This window comes from Fusarium venenatum (assembly GCF_020744135.1).
Source record: "Fusarium venenatum strain MPI-CAGE-CH-0201 chromosome Unknown EDB82scaffold_1, whole genome shotgun sequence".
NCBI lineage: Eukaryota > Fungi > Ascomycota > Sordariomycetes > Hypocreales > Nectriaceae > Fusarium > Fusarium venenatum.
Window position 1 is genome coordinate 8,211,235 of NW_027072129.1, and position 25,083 is coordinate 8,236,317.

At 48.3% G+C, this 25,083-nt stretch overlaps 6 protein-coding genes across 6 annotated transcripts; 3 read left to right on the forward strand and 3 right to left on the reverse strand.

Moving 5' to 3' along the window:
* EDB82DRAFT_490338 (uncharacterized protein) lies at window positions 1-1,923 on the reverse strand. Its single transcript, XM_065608364.1, has 4 exons — window positions 1,160-1,923; window positions 980-1,106; window positions 852-930; window positions 1-792 (listed from the first exon to the last, which is right to left on the reverse strand). The coding sequence occupies exons 1-4, from the start codon at window positions 1,549-1,551 to the stop codon at window positions 164-166; spliced, it is 1,227 nt and encodes a 408-aa protein (XP_065465807.1). The 5' UTR covers window positions 1,552-1,923; the 3' UTR covers window positions 1-163.
* A 1,355-nt stretch (window positions 1,924-3,278) lies between these two features.
* EDB82DRAFT_84993 (uncharacterized protein) lies at window positions 3,279-4,416 on the forward strand. The gene has a single exon (XM_025728822.2). The coding sequence runs from the start codon at window positions 3,736-3,738 to the stop codon at window positions 4,249-4,251; it is 516 nt and encodes a 171-aa protein (XP_025588552.1). The 5' UTR covers window positions 3,279-3,735; the 3' UTR covers window positions 4,252-4,416.
* Window positions 4,417-4,581: 165 nt separating this feature from the next.
* EDB82DRAFT_423616 (uncharacterized protein) lies at window positions 4,582-13,029 on the reverse strand (the record flags this gene model as incomplete). The annotated part of the gene is made up of 5 exons (XM_065607629.1): window positions 4,582-5,620; window positions 5,699-7,454; window positions 8,277-12,147; window positions 12,226-12,451; window positions 12,812-13,029. 5 exons carry the CDS (start codon window positions 13,027-13,029, stop codon window positions 4,582-4,584), a joined length of 7,110 nt encoding a protein of 2,369 aa, XP_065465808.1.
* A 6,291-nt stretch (window positions 13,030-19,320) lies between these two features.
* Window positions 19,321-20,571, forward strand: EDB82DRAFT_490348 (uncharacterized protein). Its single transcript, XM_025728789.2, has 2 exons — window positions 19,321-19,603; window positions 19,688-20,571. Exons 1-2 carry the CDS (start codon window positions 19,600-19,602, stop codon window positions 20,332-20,334), a joined length of 651 nt encoding a protein of 216 aa, XP_025588549.1. The 5' UTR covers window positions 19,321-19,599; the 3' UTR covers window positions 20,335-20,571.
* Window positions 20,572-20,831: 260 nt separating this feature from the next.
* EDB82DRAFT_490355 (Ribokinase-like protein) lies at window positions 20,832-22,341 on the forward strand. Its single transcript, XM_025728778.2, has 4 exons — window positions 20,832-21,131; window positions 21,191-21,288; window positions 21,337-22,059; window positions 22,137-22,341. Exons 1-4 carry the CDS (start codon window positions 21,029-21,031, stop codon window positions 22,263-22,265), a joined length of 1,053 nt encoding a protein of 350 aa, XP_025588548.1. The 5' UTR covers window positions 20,832-21,028; the 3' UTR covers window positions 22,266-22,341.
* Window positions 22,342-24,201: 1,860 nt separating this feature from the next.
* Window positions 24,202-25,083, reverse strand: EDB82DRAFT_533700 (uncharacterized protein; the record flags this gene model as incomplete). The annotated part of the gene is made up of 1 exon (XM_025728766.2): window positions 24,202-25,083. The coding sequence occupies one exon, from the start codon at window positions 25,081-25,083 to the stop codon at window positions 24,202-24,204; it is 882 nt and encodes a 293-aa protein (XP_025588547.2).

The window sequence follows — 25,083 nt, forward strand, 5'->3', positions numbered from 1 at the left end:
AGCAAATGAATCTTTTAGTGTTTATCCCAAATATCAGCGACTCTATGGTATATGTCTACACAAAAGGACCAGTACAGCCCGAACTTTAACACATGCCAACTCCCTTTGTTCGCGTCGCGTCCCATCTCGTCCCATCTCATTTTAGAGACGTAACAGACCGATATCATAGAGAAACACGCCTTTCCCGGTGAACGATGGGGAAGTAGTATCGTGGGTCACCTACAGAGACTGTATTCTCTGGGATATCTCCAGTCTGTGTAGCGACTGACTTTGCCGTCTTCCTCTCATGTCCCGGCTTCATCTCTTCAAACATTTCCCTCAACGCCATCTCACTTGGCAAAGGACTGTTGTAGTTGCCAGGGCTTCTGCAAAGACGCTTATACTCAGCAATATCCGGCATACTCATCTGCATGATCTTCCACCAGGATGACTTCAACTCGCTGACAAAGAGCGGCTGCCGTGCAAGCCAAAAGAGCATGGCATCAAGTATGCTTGCCATGGCGAGTCGCATAGGCACCATCAGCTTCTGAGGTTGTTCCCTGACAATAACTTCCAGAGCTGTCTGGTAATGCCATGAAAACTGAACCCACGAAGAGCAGTCTATGTCTCGATGTAGGTAGTGTCTTCGTATGACAGATCCAATTTCGATCGAAGTGTTTTCAACCACTCGAAGGAGGTGTTTCGCCATTCGGGCCATACGCAGATATATAGCGGCAGTATATGCCAAGACGCAGCGCGGAATATGTGAGGAATGCCATGGTTTTGATTGATCAAATTCGCAGATTTCGATTTCTGCTACCCTTGTCAGCCACTTCACCTTCTCCTAGGTATGGAACGAAAGCAAGACATACTATTAGTGTAGATGAATCGCAAACAGTGGGCGACAGCTTCGGGAGCAAAACGCAGGTCCACCGTGACCGGAGTTCCATCCTAACGTTGTCAGTTTTGAATGAGCAGGCTGGAGAGGTTAGATACCCACCAAGTTTGGTGGTGGCAGGTTGTCGCGAAACCAGCCTGATTGAGGTACCACAATGTTGCGATGTACTTTGAGGAGTATGTCACCAGCACGTACCAGCACATCGGCACCAGAAGGGGTTTTCCAAAGGCTTTCAGCAGTCAGCTCTTGTTTTTCGACAGTACTTGGATGGGGTTGACTAACTTCTCGGTCGCTCGAGGTGCTGCAGCTTCAAAAAGTTGGCGAGTTGTGGAGGAACTGTTGGACACTGGGGAGAATGATTTGATTGAAAGCGCAGGTTGTATCATGTCATATCCAAGCCGTGACTCATTCAACAACGTCGAGGGTTCTCTAGATGCCTCAGCAGTGGACATTTTCTCTGGTGACCACGACGATTGAGGTTTTGGTAAAGGCGGAAACATGCCCGCAAGAGAGGTTTCCGGGGCCTTCTTTGTTGAACTCCATGGATTACTCTTGGGTGGCGAAGCAGGTCGCAGACTGGCCGGTGTTTCTGTATCTGATTTGCGCAACAGTCTGACCTGCGGCGCTGCAGCGTTCTTGTTTTTGCGACGCCCGTCGATGGAGCTCTTGTCCATGATGACGAGTATCGAAGAAGTCAATAAATTAAATGCCAAAGATGTTGAATCAAGGTAGGTATGCAGAAATTTGGTTGTTAAAGGTTGACAGGCAGGCGGGTGCGTGTCGAGGGCACACGACTGTGCGAGTAGAACACCACAAAGGATGCACAATACCAATTTATGTGCGAGGTCTGTGTCACGCTGGGGCTATAGATAGTTTTAGAGAGGGCTTGGGGGAATGAATCATGAGAGGAAATGTTGAAGGGCCGTCAGTAGCTGTCAGCCGTCTGTCAACTCAAGGTTCCGTTTCTTTGTGATTCGTGCTTGAACGGATACCTGCACTACCGCACTGTTTGGGGAGGAGAAGATACAGTAAATATTGGATGTTGGGGAAACTGTTTTATTGCTTGTATTTGTTGTAGGCTTTACTATCAGTTACTTTAATTTGCTGCCTGGTTTTAGAGGTTGTGAATATTAGTAGCAAGCGTGAAGCAACATTATCTTTATACATCATATATTGTTTACGATAACTCCTCAATCATCATCTGTGTTTCTCATCGATAATAGGTAGCATGAGGTATTGTTTATGTAGTCGTTCTATAATTGACTGACATGTATTGATGCATATTGGCAGCTGGCAGCAACTGTTCATCAACTCTTCTCCTAAATCTCTTTCCTAAATCTTTTCTCTCCTTGACCTAAATTTTAGGCAGCCACTGTAAGTATTTTCCTAAACCACCTTCTCATATACATCTCTCCCCTCCTACAACTCTCCTTCCTACATAGCGGCTTCCTTTGTTGTGCCTCAATTTGAGACCATGGAGTCGCCGCCAAAGCCGCCAGAGTCCTCGTCGGCCTCCGAACTCATCATCTCCCCCCCAAGAGCTCAAAGCGCGTTTCCTAAGCGCAAAACTGGATCTAAGCTTCACTACACAGAACGGTTAGTCTGACTACCTTAAGATAGAACTATCTGCTAATAGACCCGAACAGACCACCAGGTCTTGACTCTCAAAGTTAAGATTGACGGCACAGAAGCACATGTGGATTTCCAGCCACAACCTCGCCCTGCTGCCACTTTCCACCAGTTCAGGAAGTTCCCTGTCGAGATACAAAAGAGAGTATGGGAACTTTCCTTTCTTGAACCGAGAATCTTTCGGTTGGCAGAAGACAATGGCAAATCCTGGGCACCAGTCGTGGTTTCTCACAAGCCCCCGGGTTTTGCTCAAGCATGTCATTTCTCTCGTTTCGTATACAAAAAAGAGGCAATGTACGCCCTAGGATCTTGCAGTAGTTCTTACAAGAGTCTTTGACGGCGAAGTGTTAGATTGGGATGAAATGCATAATCAACTACAGGAAAGACTTCCCAAAGAGTATTCACGACCTACCAAACTCAGCTTTCGTGTCGTGGAGGTTGCGCGTGTTCGGGCTCGACAGGTCTAAATCAATTTTCTTCTCGACTACTAACTAGGTAGTTGGGTTATGAGCTGCCAGCGGAGCAGTCAGAATGTGCCATACGATATGGCAGTCCTAAGCTCGGGTCCAAGACTTCTCGACTTCGACTCGATTTCGACAGAATGGATTGGGTTTATGTTTCGTTTCGGTAATAGCACAGAACAACAGGCAGGCTTCGGAAAATATGAGCGCGGGATCTTCATAGCTCTAGTTTGCCGAGAATACATTTGTCTGTAATACAAAAGTCCCATCTCTAGGCTGTGTTGATATTGTTTTGATTTGGGAAGGTGAATGCCATTAACCCATGTCTAGTCATGCCGAATATCCACTGGTACTTACTCCTCGAGTCTTTCTTTGTGACATTTTACATTTCGATTGGTAACATCCAGTTTATCTAGCTAACCGACCTCTCACTTAGCTATCAATTAGGGTGTGGCCATGCCATCACGTCTGCCTGAAGTGTTTTTTGGTAGAGACAAGACATCTCTATTTAGTATTGAAGGATGAGCTTGGTGATGGGGACTCCTATCAAGGTGAAAATGAGGCTTTTAACAGAGAACGCGCGATGGAAGCTGACCTGCATGACTTCATTCAAGCTAATAGTGGGCCATGCGCTAAGGTACAGCGGGTATGCAGATGGTATGAGTACTATTTATACTCCTGTATCGTATACCAAGACTTACTATTAACAACTCGCTCAACATTTCCCAAGCCCTTAACCACTCTTGCCCTTTGGCTTTTATTTAAACAATGACATTCTCACTCTATGATGCAACTATAGTCGAGGCCAAGCTGGCCCTAGGCTCGCTATCCCACATCCTCAAGGAAGCCCAAAAGCACCCCAACGCCGCCAGCTTCCCCGAAGCACGTCTTTACGAAGACATGAACCCTCTGAGCTTCCAGGTACATGCAGCAACTCGCTTTGCAGAGAAGCTAGTAGCGAGATTGTCCGGCCGAGAGTCGGTCGAGTTTGAGGATGAGGTTGTCACATTCAACGACATGCACTCGCGTATCGCCAAAGCCCAAGAGCTGCTCGCAAAGGCTGACAAGGATGCCGTCAACCGTCATGGAGAGGAGGTTGCTCCCACGGCTTTGCCTTCTGCTGGGACGATGGATTTGACAGGCAAGGCGTTTGCTATGGGAGCGGCTGTTCCCAACATCAACTTTCACCTGTCAATGGCCTATGCTATTCTGAGAAAGGAGGGTGTTCCTTTGGGAAAGAGAGATTATATTACTGCTTTTGTTGGAGAGTACATTCTCAAATAGGTAGACGCCACTTTACAAGGACCCATGAGCATTATATCAAGGATGGAGAGCATACAGGCCTGGACAACGATAGTTAGCCATGCGAGTTTAGTCAAGAGCAACGACAGCAAATCCGGAACCTAGCAGGTGACATGAAAGTTAGCTCTAAGCTTAGGATACAAAAATAAACAGCCTAAGAAGTCTAATCTAAATGACATAAACTGACCTGCTAATTTCGTCTCTCATGCCTTCAGCGGCCAACTCTTCTGATACCCTTCGGCGAATATATATTACGAAAGGTGAACGCCATACCCAAAACTCCGTGATTAGTCGCGAAACAGCGACATACGACTAAAAGTTCATGTTATTGTTGGCAGCCGTGGGATTGCCTTGAAACATGGTGTTAAACCATGGCTCCTCCAGGAAGATGCGCATTCCATCTTCCCACATCCCTTGCGATCCTACTCCCATACCCATACCTTCCAAGTCCCAACCTGGAATGAGATTTGGGAAATCAAGGATACCTCCGTTATTGTTATTGCCCATGCCATCAGCTGCAGAAGGTAGTGATGGCATTACAGGTGCCATAGCCGCGGCCAGATCTGCCGAGAATGGCTCGTTATAGTATGGCATAGAAGCGCTAGAACTTGATGCGTTGTCAGGGGTATCATGGAAGAATGGCTGTGGAGGTTGTGGGATATTCGAGCCCCATCCTGCCATTGACGGCCGATTGGCTGGGGAGTTGCGATTACGAGAGCCAGCACCTGTAGCGACTTCAGAAAGAAGTTGGAGAGGGGTGTTCGCCGTCGAGGTGCGGTCAGAAGGTTGCGTTGATGAGTTGTTAGCGGGGGTTGACTGCTGCTGCTGCAAAGGAGATTGTTTAACTGAAGTTGACGGCGGAGCTGGTTGGGATTCCTTGGCTTCGGACTTTGCTTGTTTGTAGAACCAACTGCGAAGCATGACAAGAACGACAAGAAATTTGGCAGCAGGTCGACAACGATCATCTGCCGCGGTTGCACGAAACTTATCGAGAAGGCCGTCGAGATACTTGCCGACTTGCATGTCTTCTTTGTCTATCACTCGGCCGAGATCGGAGCCTGTCGCTGATGCCGTAAAGTAGAACTTGATGAGCATGACAACAGCGTATGCAACACGGACGAAGTTGAATACAGGCAGGCATCGCACACTAAAGACATCCATGGCCAGAAAGGTATTGAGCATGTCTTTTATAGAGGCTAGGCATGTCGATACGGAGCTAATGTACGCAGCAGACAGCTTGTCCCCGCCAACAAGCCCGTTTTGCAGATTAGCCGTTGAGAACGGCGGCCGTAAACTCTCGGCTCGAGATTGCAGCGCCACTTCATGCATATATAGATTAAGTACGCCAAAGCTTATAAGAAGTGTTGCTGCTAATGGTTAGCGGACTGAAATGCCTATTTCGGATCTTATTCTTTGCTTACGCTGCAACAGGTCCGGAGGGACCCTTTCCTTATATCGTTTCAGTTCCTGCTCGAGACCTCTGAGAATATATTGCGTTCTTGGATCATTCATACTGATATCTGTGGTTGGGTCATCAAGGGAAAACTGCACGCCAACTTCTTCAGACAGATGATGTGCCCAAACAAGATGACAGAAATAAGCATCAGTAGGCGCAGCGTCTGGCGAAGATTGCAAGAGCTGAAGACTCTCATCCATAAAAGGAGTCCAACGTATGAGATTGGGTCGATGTAAGGCCATAGAGGTGTTAGCTGCTAGAAAATAGCACGTCAGCCATGTGCGCCGACTTTCCAGGCTTGTTGAGTCTGGAGGTGTCCAACGACGGCTCTGAGGCAAGGGTCCTGCGACCGAGGTGCCTGGTGCAGGACGCCAAGTATCGGGCATAACTAGTCCACGGCGCTGCTTGAATTTCTGACCGAGTCCAATATCGATGGCCATGACAGCTGACATGTGAACAAGCTGGTAGAACTTGAGCTCTTCAAAGTGTTCTGGCGGCCAGTACCAAATCACGCCAACATTGATCGCTTGCACCAGCTCAAGACTCTTCTCACCAGAAAGTATTACCTTCTCAGCAAAAGTGAGCATCATCTCCTTTTGGAGAGTCTTTTGGAGGACGGGCGACTCTGCAGACGCAACTGCCATGATGGCTAGGAAAAGTATCGGTTTTGTCTTTCGAAGTTCAGATGCTGTAAAACCAGGCTGGAAGATGACAGCCGGAAGATGCGAGATCATATGGTCATTATACCGAGCAAATAACTCAGTGGCTTTGTCCATGGTGATGATGCCACGCTCGACGATATCACCACCCTTTGCTCTCGTCAGATATGCCGCCAGGGCCTCAGCCGGAGTCTCCTCAGCACGAGACTGCTCGATTGAAGCTTCACGACCGTCAGAGAATTTCCTCTTCTGTCCAGTCGCTGGCGTAGGAGCCAGGGTCGCACTCGACCGCGCTGGGGATGCGCGTTCTGAGTTATGCTCAGCTGTAGATGTCTGCTGCATGAGAGGTTGGGCCGACGCAAAGGACCCCCATGCTGGCGGTCTCCAACTGGCATTGTTGTATGAAGCTGTAGGTGTGCTGGAATCATTGGGTGGTTTGGGTGTGACATTTCTTGATGAGTCCGTGATACCGTGGGTCAGACCTTGGCCTTGCGCATATGTCTGGCCACCTACAGGTGCTGCTCTGGCCTGCAAGCTCGCTGTCAAGGCGTCGATCTTCTTTTCTAGTTCAGCGACTCTGCTATCCGTCTTCTTTTGGCGCTTGCGCGTCGGCATCGTCACGACACAGTTCCGTCCAGCCTTCCGGCATCTTTTGCATGGTCCCTCATCGTTAGGATCAGGTTCGCAGCGCACTTTCAAACCGCGACACGCTTCGCATGCCCGTGGTCGCTTAGGATCATTTGCATCTCCATCATGTTCATCGTGAAGTTGTGAATGTTGATGCTGCGGTGATTCTCGATTTTCAACTGATGCGCTAGGGGTGTTATCAGCACTGTTATGGTCATCATGCGCGTCGTGGGTGTGAGAGAAGGGGATCAGTGAGCCCCCAGCAGATGAGACATGGTGATTCGGCGACGGTCTTAATGTTCCGTCTGGCCCAAAGTTTGTTAGTGATGAGGCTCTATCGCCAGTCGCGCCAAGACGAGGATCGAGCTCCATCGGAGCTTGTTGCTTCAATATGCCGGCCTTTTGACGATGCGATGGTGGAGGACGGCGATGTTTGTCGCCGACTCCGATACTTCCGGAGGCTTGAATGAGATTAGTCAGCAATCAATCGGGCCATGACGTCCGCATCTCCGTATATCACCTTAGTGGCATTTCGACATCGTGTCACCCGGGTTGACTCTATCTCCAGACATGAATATAAGTTTGTAAAGATAGAATGAATAAAAGTAAGCCCAAGCATATTGAATAGAACGCCTCGCGATTGGAACGTAGTGATAAATGATAGAAACCAATACTCTAGATGATTGCATTCAAAATATCTTATATAGAAATGACCTATCCATAACGCCATGCTAAGTAGAGAAAAGTACCATGTTCGAGCCCACATTGACGCTACTCATTCCACTTGCAATCCTTCAAGTTCCTTCAAACCGTCTCTCATACAGACTAGCCCGGCCTCGATTTCTTTCCATCTGGTAGTTGTCTTTAACCCTTTCGAACCAAGAGTTCACGTTGGTGGTGATGCTGAAAAATCAAGAAAAGAGCAAATCCACCGTAAAGAACTATTAAGTAAAACTCCGATATGCAAGGTATTAAAGTATAAATCGTCATAAAATAGTGTGGTAACGTTTGGTATGGTATGTATGGTATCATCGCATGTCGAAACGAGTGGGTATGTGGCAATAATAAAACAGGTATAAGGTCAAACACATATACAGTTTAGAAACGTGTTTCCTCTCTCAAACGGCTCTTCGATCCCTGGTGCTGGGGGCCCATCATGCCACCCATAAATATGGAACTCTCGCGACGTCTGCTAGTTGACATCGTATTTTGATCATATGACGCGGAAGCACCGCCCAGATCTTCGTATGAGGGCTGCAACATACGCCTGTCGTTGGCCGAAGGTGGCCTGTAGCTACCATCGTAAGCACTGTTTGAGGGGTCGTAACCGAGTCTGGATGCGCTCGAAGGGGGCGAAGTCCGCATTGGAGCGTTGTTAACGAGAAGGGGAGGGGTAGGAGTCGATCGTTGTGCGTCTCGTCGCATCTGGCCATGAGGAGATGATACACTACCAGCGGTAGACGGTCGAGCAGGGACGTCAAATCGTGGTGGCGCCTCGAACCGTTGGAGTTCTGGTTCGGAGACGGGTGACGGTAGTTCATAAACCTCTGGATCAATACCAAAAATGCCCTCGTAGTTTTGGAGGAACATTGCAAAAACAGGCGCAGGGATGTTGAGAGTTGGTGAAAAGACAATGCCAACGTTACGGACGGTCATCTTATTTATGTCCGCGTTGTTGATGATCTTGATCAAGAAACCAATCAAGTATTTGAGCAGTGTCGCATTGGCCTGGGGAAGTCGATGAACCAGCTCACCCAATGCCGACATCTTTGCCGCGTGGTCTGTGATCTCCATTGTTGTCAAAAACTCCATATGCAGATCTCTAGTCAAAATTGTAGTTGGCAATTCTCGCAGATAGAGCTTCAGTAATGAAGCGACGGCATGGATGTCATAATATTGGCGGTCAGTGATCAGATTGATGTCCCCTTCCGTGTTGAATCGCTCTTTGAGCTGCTTGATGACAATGTTAGAGCCACTCAAACGGAAGATTCCTTCTTCAAGGATAGCATTCTTAGAGTCCAGATACTGAATGCATCGGTATACGACAGCCGGAAGAGGCACGTTCACATCCGTAGGAGAACAGTATCGAACAGCTTCTCCCAGGGGTGCACCGAAAGCTTGTTGCACAGGGCCTTGGTAAGAATTCTGCGGCGGTGTCGCATTTGCATCGCTACCGCCAAACAAAGAATCTTGACCTTCAGATGAAGATCGAGCCTTGGGCCCAAATCCAAAGAAACTTCGTTTTCTCTGCTTCTTCTCGTCAGCCGTTGGCAGGTTTGGCTTATTCCCCCAAGCGCCCAAATCAGATATGGGCTGAGGGTCCCTAGGACCTGAAATAAGCTTGCTTTGTGATGAAGAGAAGGTGTCAAATCCACGGGCATGCGGGGTTTCAGGCAGGCCACCAGAAGTCTTTGGTCGTGCAGGACCAGTATGCTGAGGGGCATCTCCTAGTTGCGTAGAATCGTATCGGACACCAACTAAAGTGTCGGAATCTGATGGGTGATGGTAAGATTTCCTGGGTACCTTTCGGACTTTACCAGAATTGGGAGGTTCGAGACGATGGTCGGTACGATGCTCAGTGCGGTGGTCATGACCTGGTGTTTGACGATCATGATGATGGCCACTTCTCGATGACAATGGTGGTTCAAGGTCCTCGGGGTCCCGATAATCGACCCATTGCAGAAGAGCCTCGACCCACAGGTCTCGCTCCTTGTCGCTTTCTGCGCAAAGGACGTGTCTGAAATGGCTGCTCGTGTCCTTCTTCTTGGGCTCCAAAATCAGGAAAGCGTGACGGAACTGGTTATCCAATTCGTCACCATTGGCAGAATATGCTGGCGACTGGCTCTCGTTGTTCTGATTCTGCTTGCCAATCTGTGCACCCTGAAGCTTGATGGTTCCCAGATGCGCACCACCGGGCACCTCAAAGTACTTCAACAGGGGGCCGTTTAGGACGAAGTATCTGGCTTTCCAGCCACCGAAGTTCTTGCCCTTCTTGGTCAAGTAACCGCTACGACGAGGCCGACCATCAGGTCCGATTTTGTTGCCAGTAGTTTCTGATACCGTATCGCCCAATGATGCTGTGTCGTCCAGATTCGGTGGGAGAACGTGAGACGACAAATATTTGCAAAGCTCGACGGCTGTCTTTGTGTCAAAAGGAATATCAAGTATGTCGTCCATGAACTGCTCCAAGATTGTCCTACGAGCATCGAGTTTAGCTGGCGCATGACCACTGAATAGAGAACGCTCTGGCGCCCTGACGGTGTAAGAGGCACATTGCTTCAATCTTGAATCAAGTCTTGTCAGTGAGGCCAAGTCTTTCTCAATCCGCCAAAGCTCGCCATTATCAGATCGCGAGATAACAGCCAGAGTGAAAACGGGATCTTCTTCGAGCTGCGTAAGAGACATCATGCTCGCTCGAGATGGTTTCATGCGGGAAGACGCAACCATAATTTTGATAGAGGGTAGTGCGTTTGGTGGCAGTAAGAGGTCAGGGTACTCGTCTGTTACCAGACCCTTGTAAACCTCCGTTCGTTCACCAGGGCTGGACATTCTGATGATTGGCTGATCTGCGTGGCCGACAACTTCCTGTTGCGCAGCCTGTTGTCTTTGGGACGAAGAGCCTTCAGACGCAGCGCCGTTTTCGGGTGCTCTTGCTAGATTTGCGGCGGGTGTTGCCAACGGGGTGTTTGGCGGCAATGGAATAGGTTGACGAGGTGGCCTTGGAGAAAGAGGTCCTGCTTGAAATGGTATCGATCTTGGGGACAAAGGCGGCGAACTGAGGTTGGAAGGCCGGGGGCTTGCGGGTAGGCCCGGGCTTAACAAAGGCGCAGGGATTTCCCTAGTTTTTGTTCCACTGAGCATCTCTCCCAGTGAGGCTGTCCCAAACTCTTGTACAGGGACCTGGGCTGCGTCTCGTGGGGATCCAGGTTGACTGGATTTGCTCTTCTTGGACGCACTACGCGCAGCAGCTTCTTTTATAGCAATAATTTCACGATCTCGATCATCCTCTTCTCGGGTTCTTCGGCGTCCACGGCGATCAAGAAGAATTTCATCAGCTTCCAAGATGTCATCATAATCGGATTCAGTTTCGTCTTCCTCAGGGGATGGGCTTAAATGTGTCCTTAGTTCCTTGTTCAACATCAAGGGTGCAGGTGGTGGCTTCCTTGGTGGGGGCACTGGAAACTTTGAAAGACCTTCATCAGGCTGAGGAGTGGCCTCAAGAACAGCAACTGTCGGGAGATGTGTCACTGGAGGCTTTGGTGGTGGCATCTTGGGTGGCTCGCTTGGAAGGCTACGCGACGGCGGGATAGCGACGTTGTAAGGAATGTCCTTGGCTGGCTCCTCCAACTTGTCCGACTTCTCTTTCCGTGCGTCGTCCGCAGCGCGCTCCTCGGCCTCATGATCATACTTATCCAAAGCATGATCTTGCGGTTTAGGCATGGCATGCGCAGGGTTCAAGAGGTCACCCACAGCTGAATGTGGAGCACTAAGCTGGTCTGCTGGTGGAGTGATGGGATAAGGCGCCATGGAGATGTCAATAGGCGAATTCCTTGGGCTCTCGGCTTCGAGAATTGGCGATTCTGGGGGCACTGTCTGATCCTTGGCTCGTTGTAAATCAACTCGAGGGGCCGGGGGACCGGACACTTTCGTGGGTTCTTTTGCGTCATCGTTTGAGGACAACGGAGCAGATGGAAGTGATATCACCTCTTTCAGCTTCTTTCTATATTTCTCCTTGTCTTTCAGAGCTCTTTCCAAATCCTTGTTAAGGCCTAGAATCATGGCCCGTTGCTTGTCAACCAAGCGCCATAGCTGGCTATTTTGTTGCGACTGGGAATGCTTCTCCTTAAGCAAATATTGAATTAGAGTCTCGGGGCTGCCTGCTGTCTTGATAAGGTGGGCGATCTCCAAAGGTCCATGTTGACCATCAGTGTTGCTATTTGACCCAGACTTGGTTGAGATTGCTGAAATGGCTGAGTCAATGGAGGAATTTCGAGTTAGTCCTCTGGAAGACTCGGCCTGGGCCGCAGCTACCGGACCAGCCATGGCCGGAGATACTGGCGAGTTTGAGCCTGTTCCAGGCTTCGAAGTTATAGGCTCGGAGACGGTTCGCAACCCATTCGGACTGCCTGTGTAGCCCTGTCTAAGTGAAGGTCAGCTTGCGAGAAAAGTTCGAGCAGTAGTGGCAGGTGCGCTGGTTGCTGCCCGTGTGGGAACGAACCTGGGGCTGAGAGGTCGAGGTGATCCTTCGTCCGAGGAGTCGCTAAGGAACGAGGTCTCTTTAACAAGGCCCGATGAGATCTCAGGCTCTGTATTGGCTCGATAAGTTGGTGTTGGTGTAGATCGGCTTGGAAAGACGTCGCTTCGCGGACTGGGGCTTGCTTGTTCGTAAGGAAAGTTGGCAGTGGCCTTAAGTGGACTTGAGATTACTGGTCGAAGAGATCTAGTGGTCGCAATGTGTTAGAGAAGTGGCGCAAAGGGTTCCACGGCAGAGCGCAAGGTGTTCCTGGGTTCGAAATGGGAGGTATGGTGAAGGAGTGCTTGAGGTGTAGTGGCAACCTCGTACAACACTTGACCTGGGGTAGGGAGGAAAGATAATCGCTGGTCGAGAAGGGCCAAGGACCAAAGATGTATAGAGGGGAGAGATTGTGAGAGACAGTGATGAAGGGGCCAAGAAGAAGCCGGGGGGCAGCGCTGGCCGGGGGTGTGGGTGGAGATGACCCAAGCAGCGTAGAGCATGCAATTGCTTGCGAGGGTTTGTAGTTGGGATGAAGACTCTGAAAATGTGTAGGCTAATGCTTACCTATAACCTGGCGAGGATAATGAACCAAGTGAGAGCGAGAGTGAGGGTACAGATGGGCTTGTTCGAATGATGCGACCAACGGTAGGACTGTCGTCAACAGGTATTTCGGTAGGTGAACGAGCACGATCGAAAAATCTGGTATTGACAGGAGTAGCAACAGAAGCTTCGACACTCTGGCTCTGGCTCTGGCTCTGGCTCTGGAGCGCAAGCTGTGGCATGGTGCGCCGGGCTACCTTGCAGTGTTATGCACCATAGGACATCAGCCAATGAGTCGGGGTGCAGTACCGTACAGGGCACGGAACGCTGATGTGAGGTGAGCCTGGTGAGGTGAGGCGTTTCGAGATGCCGGTTGCTGCGGTGGGAATTAGTCCGGGCCCCAACGTTACATGCAGCTGTAACCGCGTTACAACAGAGTGCAGTGCAGTGATGTACTGTACTGTACTGTATGACTGACTGGGTGAGACAGCAGACTATAGCGCGCGATACAAGGCCGAGAAACGAACGTCGAAAAGGTAAGGATTACGGGTATAATAGAGCAGCTTTTGGTGTGTGGAGTGCAATGTAATGCAGTGCCGTTGGAAAAGGTTTGAAGCGAGCGACTGAGAAGCGACTGTCGCAAAAAAGACTGGCCCAGTATAACTATGCGAAGCCAGGCTGCCCTGGACGACAAGATACCTGATACCTTGCCTTGCCTTGCTTTGTTCGGCTTGGGAATGGAGTCGAACAGGGAATGTCGTTTGCGGAGGAACCAGGTATTGGTGAAGCGAATATCGACGGCCACGGCGGTACGTACTGTACAGGCAGTATAATGCGTATGCGCCGGCGCGGGGACCTCGGAGTGGGTAACACAGACAGGTATGTAAGTAAAGTGTTTTGGCTGTATGGAACAAAAAGAAAAGAGAAAAGAGAATGGATGAGAAAGTAGAGAGACTAAAAAGGAGGGAGTGGTTCCTAATGGATGGATTCTTGAGGGGGGAGATTTGCTGATTTGATAGGCAAGTTTATTGATGGAACCAGAGTAGCTAAGGTAGGTGCCGTCCGCCCTCGTGGAATCCTATTCTAGAAAGGGGCCCGGGGGCGGGTGAAGAAAAAAAAGGTAAGAAACGGCCACTATAATCACTGAGTTGCTTGAATCGTTCATTTATCAAATGATTTCTAATAATACGAGTCCTCTTTCCTTTCTCACAACCAGTTTTTAGAGTCACTAACAATGGAATCCTGTTTCAACCAAAAGCAAAAGTCGGTTCAAACAAACATTTGTTCATATTAAAACTGACGCGATGGAATCAGGTCCTTTTTACTGGATGGGAGACCTACATCAACCATAAAGTACTACCTGCTACGGAGGTGTCTCCGCCGAAAGACACTTGCTGGTGGGCTACAGACCACTTAGCAAGGATCAAGGGACCCTTTTTCCCTTGACACAGCAGATGAGTGGTTTAGCAAACATCCATCACTGTAGATATTCTGGTTGCATTGCAAGGCGCCTATGTATTGATAATATTGCTAGCAACCACATGGCACATCCAGATGACCCCGTCTGACCGAACAAAACGACACTGACAGCAAAAAGTAAGGGGTAGTCTGACCTGACGTGACTTGATTCTTCATCCGTGGGCCTACTGCAACAACAATTCCAGGATCCAGGTCAGCTTCTCGCACTAACGCCAGCTAATGGCAAACGAGGCTTCCGCCCTGCTTAGTCTACCCACTGGAAAATCGTCAATCGCACTCGACTAGAAGACGCCACTCAGGCGTCCACTTTACCATGACAGCAGTTTCCCACAGTAATTAATTTTGTGCCTGACCCTGCTTGACTCAGGGCCTCACATGGCAAGGTTGGAATGACGGGCGGCTGCTGCGGGGAATAATTCATTAATCTTAGTATTGTCGATTCCGCATCGTCATAATCCGTCATGACTTGATACTGAGAGCAAGAAGTAGTTGTTCAGACTAAATTAAACGAAACTACAACTCTGGAGATGTCGTTGTTTCTGTTTGAAACGGGCCGTAAAGGTCTAGAATTTTAACGACCGATTTCTCCATTCCAGTAGGTAGTCTAAAGAGACACTTTATTTGGGGTTCACTCTGCAACGCGACTGGAACGTAAACTACCACGGGGACTACGGGACGTTGCGAGAGTTGACTCTTTTCTTTTTTCGACGTGGACAAAGGCTTTTTTTTTTTTTTCCTTTTTGAACGGTTTATTTTAGTGCTGGAGCTTGGGTTCACGCGTGAACCTTTTAGTCAGGGGTAAAAGTGGTTGATTTCTGGTCCTTGCTCAAGCCTCCGCGGAAGGGATTGAGATCAGAGGCACTATCTTGAACCATCATCTTTCTCTATTTTGGCGCAATGGATGTAATGTTGCAGCACTGTCACCATAACCTACCATTGAATTGAGGATATTTGATTACTTTTAATGTCGGAAAATTCAATGATCTCGATTATGTTTCAGATGTACCTTGCTACTGCTACATCGTATATCTTTTTTCCCACTATTCATTGTTCACTTATTTGTTAAAAATTTGACCAGCTATCTAATAAAGTGATTGCCTTCTCTCAAAGCCATTGTCAGCTCGCAACAAAACTGGCCAAGCCGCAGGTGGACTCCTTTAATACAAGGGCAGGGGCCCCCTTGAAAGCGTCGAGGATCACCCTCCCAATCAGAGCCGCAATGGGCTATAGCACGCCTGATTCAGAACGGCCAAACAATTCACTGCAGGGTTTAATGTGCAAGGGTTGGTAAGTCTAACCGCTATAGACTGTCATGTAGCAATCGTGAAGGAGTCATCAGATAGATGGCCGGAGTATTTCTGCCATGTGCTGGGTCCCCTTTTGACTCCAGAAAAGACACAAATAAAACTTGTAAAAAAGAAAAGAAAAGAAAAAAAGATGGATATCTTTTGGAATGCAATGCAACAAAGAACAAAGTTCCACTTACAACCAGCAACAATTGCTCATTGTATGTACTTGTTTTAGTGAGTTTCCCACAAGTCATGGTCTGCTACGTTTCACAGTATGTATCCAATCCATCACTCTACATTTCGCTTGCATTTTGAGGTCCCCTAAAAGAGAAGGTCGCGTAACAACAAAAGTATAGCATGCGCGTGTGTCCTATATCAATTGCGTATGTAGTATGTATCGGCATCATGCAGGTACAATCTGGCCATCTCGAGTGGCCCGAACTCCGGAGATCCATTCTAAACCCTGGTCAAGGTACCAAGGTCATCATCAATCAAATCAGCTTCCCAGGTCTAACCGCCCAGAATCCAAGCACTGACCCAGTTATTTGAGGGATGACATGACACAGAACGAGCTTCAGATCACAAGACTCCGCATATATCGGCTTTGTTTGGGATCGCAATGAGAAACACAAGGCGCTTCGGGCTGAGATGGCTTGTATCATTACAGAAATCGAGACATTGGCAAAGACATTCCCGTCGCCCGTGAATGGTACGACAATGGCAATGTGCCTTTGTACACAGGTACTGCGTTCATACATGTCTGTGCACATACAAACACAACAGCCACTTGATAGATCAACTGTAAGCCACTGAAAGCGTCACATCCGGGGCAAATGCCAAGCTGCATATGCAAGAGAAAGGGTATTTTCAACAAACCTGACCATGCTCCCTTCTTTGCAATCCATCAAGTACGGGAATAATTTACTAGACAGGCAATAGTAACAGAGCAACATCTTCAACGCATACCTTTCTCCTCTTCCTTGCAGCTTTGCACTGAGACACATCCGCAGCGGTCGCCACGGAAGCATGTCTCGCAAGTAGTGAGGCACCAGAGAAACCACCAAATTCTTCCGTGTGGTCGGATTGTGACTGCACGGCAGGGCTTAGAATCTGGAGCGGGATCTGTGTTCCTGGATCTTTGTCATTGGTAAATGTACGATCCTCGCGTCAAGGGCTGCTATATGTGCCAAGACAATGTTCCAGATGGGCTTTTCGTCACGAAAAAGAGCACCCGAGGACGGAAATTGCAATTTTTTCCAGCGGTTGATAAGAGTTCCCGAAATACATGTGGGTAATAGTTTACCAGTAAAGAACCAAATCATCTTTGTGAGTATCTGCCATTAGTTGGTTCACGAAAGCTGTGACAATATCGTGGCTTAAATCCTAAAGGATGAGCTACATCGTAAGCTAAAGATAAAGTTCCTAAAGCTAAGAGACTAGGGACACTATAACTATTAATGGGTTAGATCTTGAGGATGAGGTTTAACTCTCGATCAACGATTGCAAATCCTCTCTTCATCTACAGATAGCCGACTCCCAACTTTACAATCAGATTAGACTCGACAAAGGCGGTGTGATGTGATACTCATATGTGATAAAGATAACGAGAGGACTTGATTCCAAGAACCACTGCCGTTGCATAAACAATATCTTCACATACTTGTTCGTGGAATTAATTATCCATGTTAATGCGTGTAGGACATATGTAACTTTGCCTATTATTCCGCCATCATGGGAAAACCAAACAACTGTGTCACGATAGAAATCCCCACCACGTTCTGTAACCTTATAGTTACACGCGGTTGATTTCGATCATCACGACTCCGCCCGCAAAAATGCACGAAATACTCCACGTTTCTTTCTCTACTAGCGCGCGAGTAGTGATTAACTATCACTCGCGTTAGTGAAAAAAATGTTCCCTTTTGTTAGTCCCTGAGCTCGGATGTTTTGAAGAACCCTTATTTCACGGCGGGCCTATCCGTTACAGGGTAAGGTTGAAGACAGATAGTAACTACATCGCGACTTGAGTTCCGTAAAAGCTTGGATAGTGTCGGAACGTGAACATGAGATGCTTGTTCTAGAATGGCGGTTCAGGATTGGATCGGTATGCCGATTCGACATCTTCGATCCTGAAGGATAGTCTCTCTGTGAACTATATCTAGATTCAATTCAACATCTAGTGTTTCACTATCCCGAAAGCCCGACAGGAAGCCTCGGGGTAGTTGACTATGTCTAGACTTATCCTAGTATCCGCTGGGCTTTAGGGTATCTTGCAAAAAAGTCGTACGATAAATCTTGGTTCCCCGTTTAGGAAGAGTATCATCCCTTATTCTGATACACTGACTAACACCTCACGTTCCCCGTAGACGTCAATGGTGATGGGTCTTGCGGGCGATATAGTTAGAAAGATTTGCCTTTGCAATGCATAAACCAGATATAATACCTCTTGAAGCCATAGATCCGGGCGGTAAACGTCGGATCACGAATTCCGATGTTATGATTTCGAGAGTTTCTTGTCGTCTGACGTCTTTTGAAACGAGCCACAATGATGATCGACTTGATGTATGATCGTCGCCCAACTCACAGCTGAACCAACCACATGGCACGTAGGTATTCGATATTCACGGCAAGTCGTCTGCCGATGCAGCATTCGCCGTAACTATCGTTGACAAGAATAACCTGAATCAGTTCTGCATGAAATACTAGTTCTCTCCAGATAGAGCAACTCCTACAGGAATCTGCTAGTGGCCTCGATACGAGTTTGACAAGTTCATTGCCAGCATCAAAACCCTATTCAGGTTAAACTTAGGCTATCGTCAACATGGTATTGTATCTACAATCCTGGCGAACGGAGGGTCTTATCACCCCTGAACATCAGCGAGTATTCAGGGGTCCGTAGTGCTTAAGCCGGTTTCAGGAGAGGCGGTAGAAGTGGTGATCGCCATGACAAGCCACTAAGTAAGATTATGACAATTCAAGACGGTCCCTGAGCTGATAAGTTCCTCGGCTCCGTGACAGCGGGATGTCAAAGATCAAAGCCGGCAGTGAGTCGGGAGAAGGGCCCACTAAACCCGAGCCTCGGGGCTCCGAGTCAGATGACCGGCGTCGGTGAGCCCAGGGTTTTTGTGATTCGAAGGTTCTGACCTTGGATGAACAAAATACTTTGGCCTTGGAATATGCCGCTGGGGTGTCATTGGTTAGATGTCGCATTGTGTTTTCAAGGCATTCTTCATGACCAAATTCCAAGCCCACCTCGCTTAAGCAAGGCCGTGGATAAAATTTCTTTGTTCTTTGACACAAAACAACGTTGCAAGTCTTGGACCAAGGTTCTACAACGTTTCTGCCAACGGCCAGCCCAACGAGACAAGCTTAGCCCTGCATCGCTTGAGTTTTTATCTTTTTTCTTTTCTTTTCCTTTTCTTTTCCTTTTCAGGGTCTAGAGGTCTAGAACACGGGTAGATGGGCCATCTCTCCTCAGCCCCTGCCCACTGACAAGCAAAAAGCTGGTTTCTTATTGTGGAATGACTGAGAGAGCGGGGGCTGACGTGCATTAGAGTTGCGCATGTGCGACGTCATGATCCTGTGACCAAACCAGTTGTAGTCTTTGTATGGATGCACTTTATACTTCCAAGGTGGAATAATTGTTAGTGGCTGTGAACTTGAATGACTGATGGCTGATGGCTGATGGCTGGTGGCTTAGACTTTGGGTATTGGTTGGGTATACAGGTCGGCTAGAACAAACCATGGAAGCTTAATGCCTCTCTTTCTTTCCTTCTTCAATCAATCACTCACATTTCAGTTTTTACTTAATATCATCGTTCCCGTTGACACACACCCGTTAACTGTCAACTTTCATCCACTCACTCTAACCCATCGTTACCTGCCCTGGGCACATACGGACGGCTACTGCTACTGTTACAGTTACCGCTACAGCGCATCACCCCCACAGTGATCATCAACTGATCGTTCCCCCATCCATCACCGTTTGGCTTCTTTGTTCATCGTATTGCGGGTAACTGCATTTCATCTATTTCAACTGCCAAAATGGGTATATATTTCTCCCTGTGCTGCGCTGCATCTTGCCGTGTATCCCGTATCGCAAAGTTAACTGTCACTGACGTCATCTAAACAGTCACCAAACCATACGAGAAGAAGCGACTTTACATTCAGCATCCAGAGGAGGACTACGCCCTTGTTAGCCATCGCGTAACCCGAATCGTGCCTCCACCACCAAGAGAGCCTTCTCCCCCTCCTCCGCCGCCTGTTATCTACAGGCCTCCACTGCCACCACCTCCTCCACCACAGTTTTACCCGCCTCCGCCTCCACCGGTTATCGAGGTGCCATGTTCGCCGCCTCCTCCACCACCACCGGTCGAAAAGCCCAAGCCCAAGCCCGTGCCTAAGCCATCGCCTCCTCCTGTAATTGAGGAGCCAAGACCTTGTTCTCCGCCCCCCGAGGAGCCTATCGAAGTCATCGCTGTCGATGTCGAGCCGCATCACAAGAAGAAGAAGAAGAAGCCCAAGTCTCGTTCTCGAAGCAGTCACAGCCACCACAGCCGCCACTCTTCGTATGACCACGATCGAGAGCGTGTCATCGAGCGCGAGAGATATGTTCCTGTTCCAGTGCCTGTTCAAGTCGAGCCGCGCTACGAGACCTTCCGCTATGTTGAGGGAACTCGACGTCAGCAATATTCCCCTCCATCACCACCTAGACGGATGATTGAGGATGATCGCATGCGACTTCGCATTACGGATCGTGAGCGTGAGTACTATCGATGATGAGGAATTCGAGAACTGGATTGAAACGGATTTATGAATCTGCGTTATGATTAATGACTTTGATTTCACATTAAGGCTGAATTTAGGTATCAGAAGGAGTGCTATTTGAGGAGTTGGGGCAGATTGAAATTCTTATATTATATTTTCAACAGATATTCGTATCTTTCATTTACAAATTACAATATACTACTTTATTTTCAGCTTTGTTTTATACGTCTTCTATATAAGTACTGCCTAGGGAACCAGGACAACATAGTAATGTCTTTTATGGCCTGCATCATTGGCTGCCAATAGACATTCCAGAATTGGGTACTTGGGAGCTTGATACTTGACCAGAAGTGATACTTCAGAATTTGAAGGTATGTGAAGTGTCAAGAAGTGGGCGAGACGAGCGTTGTTAAGCTCGATAGAATGAGGATCAAAAACGTGGAGGTTGAAGCTGTGACATCATTACTGGTAATGCCGTGCAGACAATACCTCATCGATTTGTTTTCATCGGCCGATTGAAATCGAGTTTAAACAAGTTCAAAAACTTCTAATCTCATAGACTCAATCCTTTCAAGTTTTAATCATCTCATAAACTATTGTTTTCTCAAAGGTCGTCGTCTGTCAACTCACCTGATTTGACAAACCCCACGTAAATCTCCAACCTCTATCTCAACATCAACCTCGCAATCACCTCTTTATTTCTGCCATGTCAGCTCAAGATTCCGGCCCTAAAATGTCTGCTGCTACAAAAGATGTCATCTCAAAGGTGCAGCGCATGATTCCGCCAATGCTGGACAAGTTTCACAAGGGTTTGTTTTGCTAGAAAACGCGCATCACAGACAATTCATGAGACTGATGCGATGAACAGGCCAGCTCGGTAGAGTCGCCGTCATCGGTGGAAGTGAGAATTACACAGGCGCACCATACTTTTCAGCCATGGCTAGTGCAAGACTCGGAGCTGATTTGGTACGGCTGTATTGAATGTGAATATCGATCCTGGGCTGACCACTCTAGTCCCATGTCATTTGCACGCCCGCAGCCGCAACTGTCATCAAGTCGTACTCACCGAACCTCATGGTCCACCCTCTGATGCGCCAAAGTGAAAACGCCAAGAAGGAAGATGAGCCTGCAGCCTGGAATGCGTCCAAGGAACACGAATCTAGCGCTGAACGCATCGCTTCTCAAATCAAGGACCTGCTTCCCCGACTCCACGTCCTTGTCATTGGACCTGGCCTGGGTCGTGATCCATTGATGCATGATACTGTTTCCCTTGTAATCCGTGCTGCTCGTGACCAAGGGCTTCCTCTAGTATTGGACGCCGATGCTCTGGCAATTGTTCACAAGCAACCTGAACTCATTAGTGGTTACAACGGCGCTGTCCTGACACCCAACGTTGTCGAGTTTGGCAAGCTGTGTGAGGCACTCAAGGTCAAGGTGGACGATGATGCACCCGAGACTGCTCGTGTGGAGGCTTTGGCCAAGACTCTCAAGGGCGTGACTGTCGTTCAGAAGGGCGCAAAGGACTACATCTCCAACGGCGAGACAACGTTGACGGTTGATCTCGAGGGTGGTAAGAAGAGAAGTGGCGGACAGGGAGATACCTTGACCGGATCCATTGCTACATTTCTTGGATGGAGGAACGCCTACATGGAGCGTCTTTGGGATGTGGGCAAGGACCCCATTGACGAGCACGAATTGGTCGGATTGGCAGCTTTCGGTGGCTCTGCTATCACAAGAGTAAGTATCTCTTTCCTTCCCCGAGATCATGAGTTCTTTATTCGAAATATTGAGACCTATTCTAACAACGCCCCTAGGAATGCTCTCGCTTAGCCTTCTCCAAGAAGGGCCGCAGTCTACAAGCGAGCGACTTGACCGACGAGGTGCACATTTCATTCCTTAACATCTTTGGTGAGGATAAAGAGGTAGATGAGTCAAAGCTATAGAGGCGTCTAGAGTTCATCTACGAGATTATAGATAATACGACACGAAATACACGAGCATCTTAAAGCCCCTACTTTATGTCAACTTATAAGCACCGTATGATAGGACTTATGACGATCAGGACTGTTCTTAATGGTCTAGTAATTTCGCCTTTTGTTTTTTGCCGGTAAGCGTAAATTTATATGAACAACGAGACAGTCTGACGATTTGAACAACACGATGATATTGTCAGATCAAACCAAGCAGGCATTCTAAAAGAAATGCCACGAAACATTGTCAGTTGCCTCAAAATAGTGGGTATGACACAACAGGACGAGGAGTATCATCTAGAGCCCATGAGCATTCTTAATGTCCGAGGGCTCCAAAACAATGCAGCACTCCAGGCGTTCCTATCCTGCTTGGACATGCTCTTGAAGACAAGCAGTTCGTGATGAAATAGGGCGTACTTTCGGAGGCTGCATAGTAGAACCCTCGCCTCATGGTATCAGAGAAGTTGACCGCTAGAAGCATAAGGGGCAAAATTAGTAGGCCAGTTTATGCTACTTGGGCCATACTTCTTAGGCTGTTTAATTTTGTACCCTAGAGCTTGGAGGCCATCTCTTCTGCTGCCCACTGGGCTCCTTTCTTGTTTCTCGGTTATCCCGGCCTTTTGATAGAGAACAAATGAATCGTATCTACATGGTCTGTCTATTAAGACTGGATTTACGATACTGTTACACCCACAGTCTCTAAAGATTTGATATTGCTTTATAGTTTTGTGAACATTTGACCAAGTATGGAAAGGGGCCCGTGGGACTGCATCTTGAACTGCCATCTAGCGGAATACGCTCTTCGGGCCCCGGAATCCAAGTAACCCACGGCTAGGATATGCGTGGGCAAAGGTCCCCGTCGTAGTGCATCATGCAGCTTGCAAGTCTCGCCTCAGTCACTTATGGATTCGCAAAGAATACGACAAAATGAGACGACACTGGCCTACTTGGTTACGTGTTGAGTTCAAGCATGCAAGACGGGAGTTCAGTAACGTACGATCACCGCGCCATGTTTCTTGAGGGAGTTGAAACAATGTAACCTTTCAAGGTGATGCCTCATTTTGGGTATAGTATTCTGTAGGTACCTAGTAGCTAATGCAATAACTCCCGACCATCAATTTGATATCTCCTTCACAATGACAAATGGTCAACCGTAACGAATCAACGGTAGCAAATACCAACTCCCATTCATTCTAGAGGCCTACTTCGTCCTTGGCACCGAAATCCCTGCCATGTTCCATTGCCACTCCCATTCCCACTTGTTGAGGCTCGGCCCAAAATTATGTAGCCATCACCAACATTGGTGTGTCCCATATCTCCCCTCCCAACTTGCCTTCGCTTTGTAGGCATCTTCGGCATTGCCGCCACTCTATTCACCACTCCGCGTATTTGCCAGTTGTTACACATGTATGGCATCACTGCGCTCATACACGGAATCCATAACGCCAGCAACCTCACAAAGTCCAAAAACTCCTCATGCTCGCTATTGTTGTGGTTTATCTTAATTCGAAATATCCTCTTCTGCCGAACTTTCGACGTCCTGTATCATATCAACCTTGATCACCCCCTATGCGTCCCATGGCGAATTCAATATGGCTTGCATGTTTTTTGTTCGGTTTCGCATTTGCCTAAAATAACCCAGCTCAAAAAAGACTTGCTTGCAAAACACATAAAAAGTATTAAATTCCAGCCATGTGTTTAGCGAGAGATCTCCTTCAAGGGAAATTGGCTGGATATGTTAACCATATTAGGAACAACATTGCGTAGTGCATTCGACAGATGCAAGGGATCAGACAGCTTATCAAGATCGTCGTACAGTTGTGGTAAAGTAGGCGGGTCGTCATTGTTGGTGTCATCATCATCATCGTCATCATATTTGGGTGTATGGGCGTTTGAGGCGCTGCTTCACTCAGTCCATGTAAAAGTCACCCTTCAGAATTCTCTCCTGGAAAGCATCAGGCTTGGGCCGCTCAGGCTGCCTGGGCTGCTGCTTGACGGAAGAAGCTTGAGCTGGAGGCTGAGGCATCTCCGAAACGGACTTTGCCCGATCGTGGATGGAGCCTCGTGGCGGAGAGGAGGAGGCGAGCGAGAAGGAAGCGCGAGGAGCACCTATGACAGAACTCTCGGCACGAGACCTAAGCTGCTCGGACCAGTTGAAACCTTGCTGGTCTGGGCGCAAAACATAATTGTCAGATGGGGCTCTTGTATGTTTGGTGTTGCTTGCCTGTGGAACAGAAGAAGCGAGGCTTGGGCGACGTCCAGCAGACAAAGCTGCCGCAAGGCTTGTCCCTTGACTAGGGGAGCCTACGAGAGAGGGTTTCCGCCCAGCTGGGACAGTGCGCCCATTATGAGAAGCGGGAGGAGAGGATGGGCTATTACCATTTCCAGGGCTGCCATTAGGACGTATGTTACGCATGTTGGCAGGACCGAAGCTCATCCGCCGGACAAATGGTGTAGTAGGCGCAGTCTTGGAGTACATGTCGTCATCTTCGATAGCGCTCTCATCAATGGAGTCAGAGTTGTTCGAGTTGGTCGACATGCTTCCTCGACGAACGAAAGAAGATGTGTTTGTGGGTGAAGTACCAGAGAGACCAAGAGTGGTCACAGAAAGGCGTCGACGGCCAGTATCGACGGGGCCAGAAGACTGACCAGGAAAACCGTTGCCATTGGAAATCGAATTTCCCCTCTGGAAGAGATTGGTCAGAGCGGCCTGGGTGATTGATCCTCGTCTGTTGCGTGTATACATTTCGCCGTTGTTGTTACCGTTGGGGGGAGCAGTGTCTGTGGACAT